The 12,637-nt window shown below is 37.0% G+C and overlaps 1 protein-coding gene across 4 annotated transcripts in view; it reads right to left on the bottom strand.

Annotated features, from left to right (window-relative positions):
* Window positions 1-12,243, bottom strand: part of HGF (hepatocyte growth factor) — a 79,577-nt gene extending 67,334 nt beyond the window's left edge. The window contains exons 1-3 of one of the 4 annotated variants that reach the window (XM_036010687.1): window positions 12,163-12,243; window positions 11,769-11,896; window positions 4,971-5,136 (exon numbers count right to left, since the gene is read on the bottom strand). In XM_036010687.1, the coding sequence (XP_035866580.1) occupies window positions 4,971-5,136; window positions 11,769-11,856 (254 nt within the window). In that variant the 5' untranslated portion in view covers window positions 11,857-11,896; window positions 12,163-12,243. Of the gene's footprint in view, window positions 1-4,970; window positions 5,137-11,768; window positions 12,069-12,162 lie in introns of those variants that run through there. The other 3 variants (XM_036010688.1, XM_028525711.2, XM_028525708.2) reach the window with 3 other exon arrangements.
* Window positions 12,244-12,637: the final 394 nt, after the last annotated feature.

The following is a 12,637-nucleotide window of genomic DNA, read 5'->3' as shown; positions in this document are numbered from 1 at the left end:
TATATTTTTGGGAACAAATAATCTTCTAATTTGAGATATTTCAATTTAGTCATTTATTTCCTAGTATTTGACAACTTTTAAATAATATTAAATAAGGGGAAATAAGTTTTATAAACATATAAAATACATAAAATTTTAGAAAATATTTTACTTATTTTATGTTTTATTTACTACATTGTATTCTATATACATAACTTCAAAACATTATAATCATAAACTTTGTGCTTTGATATACATATAGATATTTCACAATGCCTACTTATAAAAACACTTTATAGCTGGAATAGTAATTAAGAGCAAATCATAAAAGTATTTTTATGGCTGTGGCAGAATGCCTTGATAAGATAGAATTGGCTACTAATAGACTTGAGTTTTGATCTGGTAGACTGTAAGCTTATGCAATACATGTTAAATTCCCTATTTCCCTATTGTAGGGTGTCACGGGAGGATATTAAATGACCTTGAAAACATAGTGACTAGGTAAAAATACATATATAAGTAAAACTAAACAAACATCTAAAAATAAATGTTAGAGTTATCGACTCAATAACTTGCCACATAACTGTACATTAAAATAAAAATGTACCACATGTATGTAAACTACTTTTCCAAATGACTTTGACATGATATCACCCTGCAGGAGCCCCATCAGGAACATGCAACATTTGCTCTGTGGAAACCAATGTGATTACATTGGAAAGCTGGGGACAGGGTTTTCAGTCTGATCTCATTCACTTTTTTCTCTACTATTCTCTCAGGAAAGTGTTTCCTTATATCATTACACCTCCATTGGACTGGATCTAAGCTGTCAGATTTTGTGAGTTGCAAATTCTTTTAAGTTTAACTTTACAAATCTTTATCTTAGCCTTATTTTAATTACCATCTTCATTTCAAAAATTCATTTAGTCTGGTTTTCCAGTTGTTCATGGCAGGAGAGGAAAGCCTACTGAGTTTTTCTTTTGAGCCAATTAATGAATAGCAATTTTCTGAAGAACTTAAAATTCTGGTCATCTTTCCTACCCACTAAAGAAACATTTCTGTCTCCATAAAATCAATATCATTGATCCCTCCTCAAGAAAAAAAAACAGTGTTTGAGAATATTCCACTCCGTGACCACTCTATCACAGATACTTTCACACAGCTTCGTTAAGTATTTTCCAAACATTTTCCTTCCAATGACTCTAGTCCATAGAACAAGTCAGCAAAAAGATCCTTTAATCCATTAAGAATCAAGTGTCACAGTATCACAGTATGTCTATTTAATTCTGAATAACTAACATATTTAGTGATTCCAAACACACATGTATAATACACACATAGTGTGATAGGTGAACAAGAAATGGAAGATGATACCATTTCCAGCCAGAAGAACTTGGGCTGTTCACGGGTATTGTTACATGTGGTCTTCCGTACAGGTTGCCATAAATTTGGAGACTAAATTTAACACAACCAGAATATGGCAGGAAAATATGAAACCTCATATACATAAATGGGATATGTAAAGATTTCTTAATCATATCACATGTGTTCTCCAAGGAAGCAAACATATTTTAGTTTCTCCTAAATAAAAAAAGGAAAAGGTCTTATGTTTGTTTTGTTTTTAATAGGTATTAGGCTGATTAATGTGATGATCAAAAGGTAGCAATTCTTTCCTTAGTTCTGGATCCAGGAGAGTGTATTTCAGATTCAGAATTAAAAACCAACAATGAGATGTGGTTCTCCGATCCCCTTTGCACAACCCTTCCAACCCTGGGAGGAAAACACTGTACCTCCAACCTCCTCCATTACCAGAAGAACATCTCCAGGGATACTGACTGAGAGTTGATTTTCTCTAATTTACTTTTAACTATCTCAAGGTTTTATCAGAAAGAGAAAGAAACAGAATCTACATAGGCATAACCTTGCAAAGTCAATACCCCCTCTCCTTGCCAAGAAATATCTCCCTGAAAGTAGCAGTTTGACTATAAAAATATTTCCACAGGAGCCGTAAGTGAATAGAAAGGAGATAGTCTCTCCTCCCTCTAAATCTGTTGAAGATCTCCTCGGACCAAGTCCTTTCTCCTCAGTCCCATAATACTCATTTCTCTGAGAAAGGCAAGATGACATGAAGACCACTTGCCATGATTTTACTAAACCTGTGTTCACATTATGGGTCATGACCTAAATGTAATATAGTAGAATTTAAAATTCACAGTGTGTCATGTTCAATCCTGTAAAATATGGGATGAAACAGGGAATGAAAGGGTGGAACAATAAGTGAGGGGAGAAATGTTTATGGAGAAGAATTAAGAAATGCATTTTCCTCAGGCACTTAGAAAGACTATTAAGATGAAATTGTCACCTACATTGCCTAAAATGTTAGATTTCATTCTCTGGGATCACTGGCAAAGTAGTAAGGAATTCTTCCCTGTGAGGTCACACAGGGGCTTTCACCAGATAAGAAAACTCACAGAGTCCCCTCATGCCTCTTTGAATTATCCCATCACTTTGCACCTAAAACATGATCATCACTAACCCTGGCCTTTTTAAAAAAGCCTCTGCTGCTGACACCAATCTCTCTAGTTTTTTTATCTAATTCTCTCAACACCTTTTATTTAAATCCCCAAAGACAATGACATAAGTTATAGTAAATTTTGGCTATTGCCCAACTTCTGAAAATTCCTTTACTCCTCTTGTATGAAAAAAAAAATGTTTACTCTGAATAGAATATTTTTAAATGTTAGATAAAAGTCAATCTAATTAAATTTTAGCTCCCAGACAGCCTAGATAGAGACATAAGTAGAAATGCTTCTCTTCCTTGCACAACCAAAAGGATATCAACCAATTTAAAAGCAAAAAACAACCAGAACTGCCAGAAAATCAAACTGCATGGAAGTCTGACAACCAAGGAGTTAAAGAAGAAACATTCATCCAGACCAGTAGGAGGGGAGGAGATAGGCAACTGCGGCAGAGAGGGTGTGTGGCAAGGTGGAGGACTGAGTAGGAAAGGTGGCTGGCTGACAGGATTTCCTACATTCGTGTGAGGATAAGCCAGGAGAATCACCTGGGGAGTTAGAAAAACTGTGCAACTCAGGGGTCCATTTCAGCAAACTAAAACTTCATAACTTCTGGCTGTAAAAATTGGTGGAGGTTGTGGCAACCAGAGAAACTACCATTGGAAAGACCTATGCAGTCCTAGAACATACACAGGCCCACTCCCCCAGGAATCAGCACCTGAAAGGACACAATCTGCTTGCGGGAAGCGAAGGAAGTGATGGAAGTGATGGGAAGTGGGGTGAGAGCCCAGCAAGTGAGGAAGCGACATTGTCCCCTCTTTAACCCCTCCCCCACATACAGTGCCACAATGCAGTGAAGTAGCTTGCCCCACCCTGGCAAATTCCTAAGGCACTGCCCTTTACAATATAACAGGTGCACTGAGACAAAGAATTACGGTCCAAATGAAAGAACAGATCAAAACTCCAGAAAAAGAACTAAGCAAAGAGGAGATAGACAACCTATTGGATACAGAATTCAAAACACTGGTAATCAGGATGCTCACATAAATGATTGAGTTCAGTTGCAAAATGAAGGAAGAAATGAAGGATATACAAAGTGAAATAAAGGAAAATATACAGGGAACCAACAGTGATGGGAAGGAAAACAGGACTCAAATCAACGATATAAAACAAAAGGAAGAAATAAACCTTCAACTGGAACAGAATGAAAAAACAATAATTTAAAAAAATGAGGAGAGGCTTAGGAACCTCTGGGACAACTTTAAACATTCCAACATCCAAATCATAGGGATGCCAGAAGGAGAAGAGGAAGAGCAAGAAATTGAAAACTTCTTTGCAAAAATAATGAAGGAAAAATTCTCCAATTTGGTGAAGGAAGTCACCAAAGGGCTAGGCATGCAAGCCTAGGCATGCAAGGACTAGACATGCAAGTCCAGGACACTCAGAGAGTCCCAAAGAAGTTGGATCCAAGAAGAAACACACCAAGACACATCATAATTAAGTTACCCAAGATTAAAATGAAGGAGAGAATCCTAGAAGCAGCAAGAGAAAACGAGACAGTTACCTACAAAGGAGTTCCCATAAGCCTCTCAGCTGATTTCTCAAAATAAATCTTGCAGGCAAGAAAGGGCTAAAAAGAAGTATTCAAAGTCATGAAAGTCAAGGACCTGCATCCAAGATTACTCTATCCAGCAAAGCTATCATTTAGAATGGAAGGGCAGATAAAGTGTTTCCCAGATAAGGAAAAGTTAAAGGAGTTCATCATCAACAAGTCCTTATTATATAAATGTTAAAGGGACTTATCTAAGAAAAAGAAAATAAAAAACTATGAACAGTAAAATGACAACAAATTCAGAACTATCAACAACTGAACTAAAAAAACAGTAAGCAAACAACTAGAACAGGAACAGAATCACAGAAATGGAGATCACAAGGAGGGTTCTCAGTGGAGAGGCAGTAGGAGGAGAATGGGCGGGGAAAGGTACAGGGAATAAGAAGCATAATTGGTAGGTACAAAGTAGACAGGAGGAGCTTAAGAATATTATGAGAAATGGAGAAGCTAAAGAACTAATATGTACGACGCATGGACATGAACTAAGGGGGTGGAATGCTGGAGGGTGGGGTGGTACAGGGTGTAGGAGGATAAAGGGGAGAAAAAATTGAAACAACTGTAATAGCATAATCAATAAAATATACTTTAAGAAATAAATTTTAGTTCCTAAAGTTCGATTGTTTATAAGATGATAAAGCATAAATTCCATAATCAAAGCCACTGTATTCTAAAAGATTCAGTTTATATGCAGTTCCTTATTCAAATTTCCATCATCTGAAAGCTAAGTCTTCTGTTGCAATGTGTTCACAACTAAAGCCAAGATTTTCATTTTAAGGGCAAATTACACTGAATAAAAAAAATCATGATGATAAGTACATGCTATATTTGGAAAATTATCCTAAAAACAAAATGAAGAAACTTACTTGCAAGTAAAGGGAAGTCCTTTATTCCTAACACATCTATTGGCACATTGGTCTGCAGTGTTCATTTTTTTTGTTTTAATCTTCAGTAATGGGTCTTCTTTAAACAAATTAGTCTTGGCTGACTTTTTGAATTCATGAAGTGTGTTTCTTCTTTTCTTCTGTCCTTCTATTAATAATAAAACAAACATGGAGAATAAACTTTTAAGGCTCATGTAAAAACAAAGTCCTTTAGGATCATCTACAAGATGATGATTTTATCTGACAACAAACTAAACTTCTAGAGGTTGGGGATGGAGTGGTGGGGAATGGTATCCTCAGATAGTTAAGAACAAGCGAGGAATATTTTAAACAGTAAAGAATAAATAACTTGTCATGTAGAATCACTCATCTACATTCTTTCAAATGAAGGATGTTTTTAAAAATTAGGACAGAGTACATGCTAAATAAATAATTAATGTGATGGTCTCTGAACAGTATGAAAACAAAGGCCCAGGAATATCATAATATGTTCTATAATTTGTCTTCCTTCTAGAATTGGTCCTTGTCTGTTATAGTATTAATTAGATAAGTTGATTCAAAGACAAGTGAGAAACTTCTCACTAAAAATGGTGCAGTAGACAAATTCTTCAGACTTGTTTTTTAAAGTATCTCATCCTATTTATATTCTAGCCTTTCTCATTTCCTACATAGTGTTTTCTGTGCTTTGGGGCACTGTTTCTTAGTATCACTGAACTATTTGTCTTGAAATCAACCCAAATGCTGTAAATCAAATGCTTGTAAAAGTTTATCCTGTAATGTAGCAATATCATTTTCTCCATGAAAGTATTCTACAAGGCCCCTAGATAGCAGGAAACCTTCTGTAAAAAACCTGAAAACAATCTAAAACATCCTAAAAGATGCAATCTATTTAATAACATTAGAGTATCAAGAACTTGCTTCATTATTCTCATTTTGCCTGAAGTTATCTGATTTCTAACAATGTTCCCCATCTTCACCATGAGGATGAAAACGTCTACGAGACTGAAGCTACAGTGTAAGGATAGACATGACAGCGCCCCTCCTCTGCCTGGCCATCCTTCGAACACCCTATAACAAAGGTAGTGATAATATACTCATTTTTTAAGATGTAGAAATCAAGGCACAGGGAAAAATTGACCACTTAGAAGATCTGATCTGAAACACAGCTGCTTGGCTTCAGAACCTCCATTCTTAAACACTATGATGCCATCTTTTCTGGAAGAATTTCTAAGAAAGGATGTGAAATTAAGGCTTGTAAATATTTCTTGAAGATTTAGTTTAGGCCTATCAATGGAGAAGAAACTTGGACATGAGAACAGGAAATGCATTCTTGGCTTGTATGTGTGGTGAAGTGTGTCAGGAAAACAGGGTGAAAATTTGGAAATATGGCTAATAGAGTGAGGTACCAAGAGTGGCATTATACTCTTAAGTTTGCCAGCAACCACTGGCTCCAGTTGGTTTATTAAATGGACAGATGCTACTTATTAATGTCTCTCCTAACCTGAACTTCACAATAAATGAGAAAAAAAACCATGAATTCCTCTAAATTTCTTGTTCTCTATAAAACTCCAGAACACAAGGACCAAAAGACTGGTACTAATTTCTGTAGTAATGCTTTCATTTTTAACTTTTCTTTGCCCTGCAAGATTGAATGGCTATGGTACAACAGATACAATTTAAAAGATATTTTAGCAAGGGAATTCAATCAACCAAATGATCTATCAACATGTTATTTATTGTGTGTACCAAATGTCTTGCATAATGTTGGCAGACAGATGATACAATTCTGGTATTCTCATTGACTTGCCAAATGACTTTGTTAATTACCTGAAATGCTAATAAGCCAGTTACTCAATCTAAAAAAAACAGAAGGTATATTATATTTGAACTAAAAAGAGTTTTTAAAACTATAATCATTAAGTAAACATTTGGAAACCAATACGGATAAATAATATTATTAATATGCAATGTTTTGTTTTTGAAATTTTATTCTTTAATATCTAGCATAAGGGTGATACTTTATTCTCCCAAGCGAAAATGTGATATAATTATTTTCAAATTTTGGTTTTTACCACAAGACCATGTTAATGAGAGATGAATTTCTTTTATTAAGAGGTTCTCCTTCTTTTGACCTTAGTGCACTATTTCTCAGGTGCTATGAAATGTTTCATAGCATAATAGTCATCTCATTTCCTGTATAAATAGGAATATCTTTTAGAAACAAATATAGCTAATAGATACAGATCATGTGTTTTAAAAAAAAACCTATACACCAAAATGAAAATTATATGTGTGTATATATATTTATTTCTCAAATAATTATGTTAACTAAAAACACTGGATTGACCTCATGTATACTGTATTTATTATGCACATCAAAGTGACAGAGAAATTTTAAAAGTCTAAGATAAACATTAAGTTCAGATATGAATTTTACTAATTATCAAATAAAAGAGAACACCTGGTCAATGCCCTGGTCTCTTTTCTCAATGTCATGCAATATGAAAGCAAGCACTGAAGACTGCTGAGAGAGAGAAAGTCTCTCCAGGTTTCCTGGTTGTGTTTAGTTCTACAGCTCCTCAGCTGTCCTACTGAAATGTGTTAATGTGTGGCTGAACCTCATAAAAATGGTCTACTCTTGCTTGCTGATAAATTTTTCCATCACTACCTTTCACCTGATGATAAAAATACATTCTACAAAGCAAATAAATCTATGATTTCCCTTTATTAGATAATAAATAAAAGTGAAACTCTTGTCTGGGGCTACAAAGCTAATCAGAGGCCATCGGAAACAGATACCAGGATTACCTTTTCACTATTTATTTCTCATGACTTAGAAGCTTTCCCTTAAACTTCAGTCATTTCTAGTGGGTCAGTAACTAATTACTCAAAAATGTGAAGTTCAAGCTACTTGTGCATCATGTAACATGCACATTTATGAAATTAATTCCTTCTTCAATAAAAGAAAAATTTGAAACAGAAGTCATTCAAAACTGCATCCAAAAATAAAATTTCTTTATAGAAAAAAGTTTCAATTTTCTCTTCCATATGTATTAACAACTGATGCTTGTTTTACTGAAAACAGTTAAAAGCTTAATTTGGGAAGAAACTCAAAAATATCTTTGGATCAGATTTTGCCCTGCTATTTTTTGTGCATGACTGTTTGTTGAAGTTTATAAACAAAATATTGAAATGAAATCAAGGGGTGAAAGAGCACTCCAACTTTGTCATGTTTTCCTGTACTTTAAATTGCAACTCCTTTTTCCTCTTCTCCCAGTATGGGAAAACATTCTGGAAGCTATATTTCCTGAAGAGCCTGAAGTCCCTGTTTTAGAACTGAAATCATTAGGGTGGTAGTGAAAACCTACAAACAGAGAGTAGGGTCAAATGTATCAAGGTGCTTGAAGAAAGACACATTTCTCCCTCTGGTCCCCGGGGCTCACACTCATTTCTCTCAGTACCTCATATATTTTCTTCTCTATATGGACTAACCATTGACTTCAAAGGAAAATCATGCAAGGAAAGGATTTGCAGGGTGTAGAAAGAAGCAGGAATCTGGCTCCACATATTCTGAGAAACCTACCCACATGATTAGTGATTAACAACTTGAAGTGCCAACATGTTAAGATGAAAGTACACAAATAATTAATGGAAGGGAATGGTTGTGACTGGAGATTTTAAACTTCTCAAAGACAAGAATCATAAATCCTAGTCCAGATTTTCATTGCTACAGTCTAGGACTTGGATTTCACAATCATCTCTTCTTCTTTAGAGAAAGTAACAGTATCACAAATAAAGACATCAAGAAGAAAGAGATCATGTCAGACTTAAATGTTGCTCTTTGAGAAGCAGCATAATGACCTCTTCTGAAGAGATTTACAAAATGAAGCCATGTTCTGTCTGAGATTAGGGGCCTCCCTAAATATTTCCCTCCTCTTTCATTCCACTTCCTTGTCCAGTATTTCACTGGTATAGAAGCCTCCTGGTCTCTTCCTTCACTGTCGGTTTCTGCCCACCACTCTCCTTCCACACAGCAACTTCCATCCGGTACCTTGTCAACTCAAAAATGTTCGCCGGCTTCCCACGATGCTCATAATAGAGTAGTTTAGCATAATACTCTCCACTTACGCATGCTATCATACCTTCTCTAGTCACAAGTCATATTACACACCTCAGGTACTCCATACACTAGCCCCACATTAGTTACCTGTCCTTTCCTGTACTCTCTCACCAATACTCCTCTGGTCACTTTGTGTTCCCCTGACTTAGGTACTGACTGTAATGCACGACTATTCATCTTTTCATACATAGCTGGGGTACCCTATACTCCCTACACCTGGCTTGATCCTTTAACCTACGAATGAGCTCCGTCTCAATCATGTATAATAGTACTTCTAAAACAGAGTTTTTCTTACAGTTCTTAGCAAAATGGATTTTTTAAAGGGCAGTTTCAACTAACTTCACAGCTATTGGCTTTAGTATAAATTGTTTGTTTTTGTTTCTTTAATCCCATATATTTCATTCACATAGGTTTGTGTAGCAAGCTCAGCTCTATCCCTTAAACTAAGATAATAAGATAATTAAGGTCATTAGTATTGGTTTCCTTAGGTAAGATGAGTCCAACAATGCCAATCTTATTAGAATTAAATAAGTGTTATATTTAGGGCTTGGTCCACACAGTTGCTCAATAACATAGGTTTCTATGTCATTTGTTTGTCTTTATATCCCACACATTAGGTGCTTCAGTTGTTACAAGGGATTGTATATCTGTTTCCATTGTAGGTAGGAGCAGATGGAGGTAATTCTCTGTAGACTAACTTCTATAAAAATGGCTTGGGTCCACTGTATTATTTCTTACGAAACTTTTAAATAAAATGTCTGCATAATACATTCTGCTCATAACTGGTTGTCACTTCATTATAGTATTCAATTATTTTTCTAACATTGCATTATTCAACAATATGTAAAACATAAATGTATAAGATAAAAAGAATAACTGAAGAGAGTAACTAGAAAACATTCTAAAGGTTTAACGTTAGGTGGTATATAAAAAAGAACAAAGTCTCTTTATATGTTCTAAGAGAACTATCCATGTTTTCCATTTTGATGAATGTTATTCAAAAAACTATCCAACTTGCCACCCAACAAAGGCAGACCCTCTTTTGATGACAATTTTAGCATTATACACTTCAGGAATTATTCACAGCATATCTTCAATTCCCAGTTGGCCTCTCCTTGCCTGCCAGCACACTCTTGGGCTGCATTTTCCCTCCACTCAGGAAGCGCAGTCATTTCAACATTAGCCAAAGTGAAATATAATTACAAATGTATATCTCCTGCCAAAACTTCATAATGCGTGCCAAAAATAAATAGACATTGTCTATGGCTGATCTACTGTTTGGGTTTTCCACACTGTGTTGCCCTTGCTTGCATGAGCACAGATGATTTCAGGTACCCGTAGTCTACCTCAGACCATCAACATTTTAATCTTTAAAAACAGAAGACCTCCGACTATTAGCCACGATTCCAATTTATGCTCAAACTCCCCTCAACCACCTATTTTAACATGACACACCTCAAGCATGCAAACCTGGTGCCTGCACTAACTTCTCTTTCACCTCTTTAGAAATCTGACCTAAATGTTTTCAAACTGACCCTTCCCACACAGTGTTGTTTTCCAAAAGGGACACTTCACAAAATAGAAGAAAGCCAGGTGGACTGGATGATTTCTTATCATTTAGCAAATCCTTGATGTTTTCAACCTTTGTATTACATCAGAAACTAGTCCAGAGGTCTGATGAATTTCATATTTAACTTATCTCAAAAGATATAGCCTGTTCTCTGCTTCAGATTATAAAAGCGCCCCGTCTACCACCTGGGTTACTGTTCCACCCTTTTATTCCCCTGTGCCCACCCATGATGCTCACTGCCTTCTCCCGTTGGCATCCCAGCCACTACAATGATAACACAACCAAAAGCAGATGTTTCCTCTTGCCCTGATTACAACAGAAAACTTCCCAAAGCGGCAAATGAAATCTCTCAACTTTCACGCAATTTGGACTCCCAGGCAACTCCTTCCCAACCTGTAAATCCAGGGAAGAAAATGAGACGTTGAAAGTTCTGCAGCCTTAATCAAAGTCTCATAATTTTTGCCTTCCTTGCCCTGCAGTTTCAAAAGGGCAGGCATCCATGCCCAGAAAGAATGAGATCTTAGAAGTCTTTCTCTTTCATTTTCATAACATGCAAATATTCAGAGTTTAACCTGCCTTCTCCAAATGTAAACCTGCATAAAGCTATAATTTAGCTTTGAATGTTGACCAAGTGATGTAGGGCCAGTGGGTTATCATGGAAAATTATTCTCTGGAAGAAAATGATTCCCTGCTGCCCTGACCATCACTCTACCCTCGTCAGGCCAGACCTTCTGTACAGCTTTAAACTTGTCCCAACGAGCCAAGATCCAGCCAGTGTTAGCACTTCATTCCTATCCCACAGTCCACAACTATTAGGCTAAGTGAGAAGGGGCTGGGTCAGTAGGGGGTGGGGGCAGGGGTGGGGGAGACACACTGAGGGGATGCTAATTATCATTTTAAATGTTTTGCAAATAGAAATAGAGCAAAAGAAAGGACAATGAGAACTTTTAAACTCCCTTACCTCACACTGAGCTGAAAAAGGATGCTGAGACTAGGGTAAAGAGTGTTAGGCAAAGGAGAGATTAGTAAGACTGAGTTAAAATTAATAATAATAATAATAATAATTAATAATGATGATGATGGAACTAACCTGCATAGGGGATAGCGATGGGAAGCAGAAGGAGGTGGAGGAGGACATGCTGCAGCAGCAGGACTGGCAGAAGTTTGGTCACCCACATGGTGCTGCTGGACGCTGGCGGATCCCACCGGAGACGATGCCTGGGTAAAGGAATCCTGTTTCGACTCAGTGCCTAAGAGAACCAGTCGGCTCTGAGCAGCTTTTTATTGCGATGAGCTAAATTTGTTGTGTGATTAACTGGAAAGATGTAGGTCTGAACTCCCTCTTACGGTAAGAAACTGTTTAACAACAGCCCTTCACTCTCTTCCACCCCCTCCTTTCCTCACTACCCCTCCAAACAGCACCAAACAGATCCCAGCTCCCCGCCCCCCTCCACCCCCAAACTCTGCTTAGGAAAGAAACTTACAAAGAAAAGGTCACCTGGCCTGGGGCCAGCTTCAATTTGGAAGCTCTAGCTCCAGATCCCAGTGGCTCCTATCCGAGTAGGGAAGGGAGGAGCAAGGCTCAGCCCAATAGCTAAACCAAGTCACAGACAGAGGACCAATTCGCTAAATTTAAACAAAAAAAATACATGTGTTTACATATCTGGGAAAAGAGGAAGGGGAAGCAGCATAAAAAGAAAACGAAAAGCTGCTTTTCAATCAAATGTGCCTTAGCTTCTGATCTGTCTAGTTTCACTGCTGGAGTAGTCTAGGGATTCAAAACACTGACACAGGTTCCCTAGGGTGTGAGACACGGGGTGGGAGGGGGAGGCGGGCCGGGGGTGGGGGGGGGGGAGGCAGAGCTCAGGCAGGTCCATACTAAGTAGAAAGAGGTTAGGTAATAAAAGGGTGTGGTGTTGTACGGTAAAAACAAACAAACAGGGAAAACAAAAGTACCCA

This window comes from Phyllostomus discolor, chromosome 10, assembly GCF_004126475.2.
Source record: "Phyllostomus discolor isolate MPI-MPIP mPhyDis1 chromosome 10, mPhyDis1.pri.v3, whole genome shotgun sequence".
NCBI lineage: Eukaryota > Metazoa > Chordata > Mammalia > Chiroptera > Phyllostomidae > Phyllostomus > Phyllostomus discolor.
The sequence above is the reverse complement of the archived record's forward strand: the minus strand, read 5'-3'. Positions and strand labels throughout refer to the sequence as shown.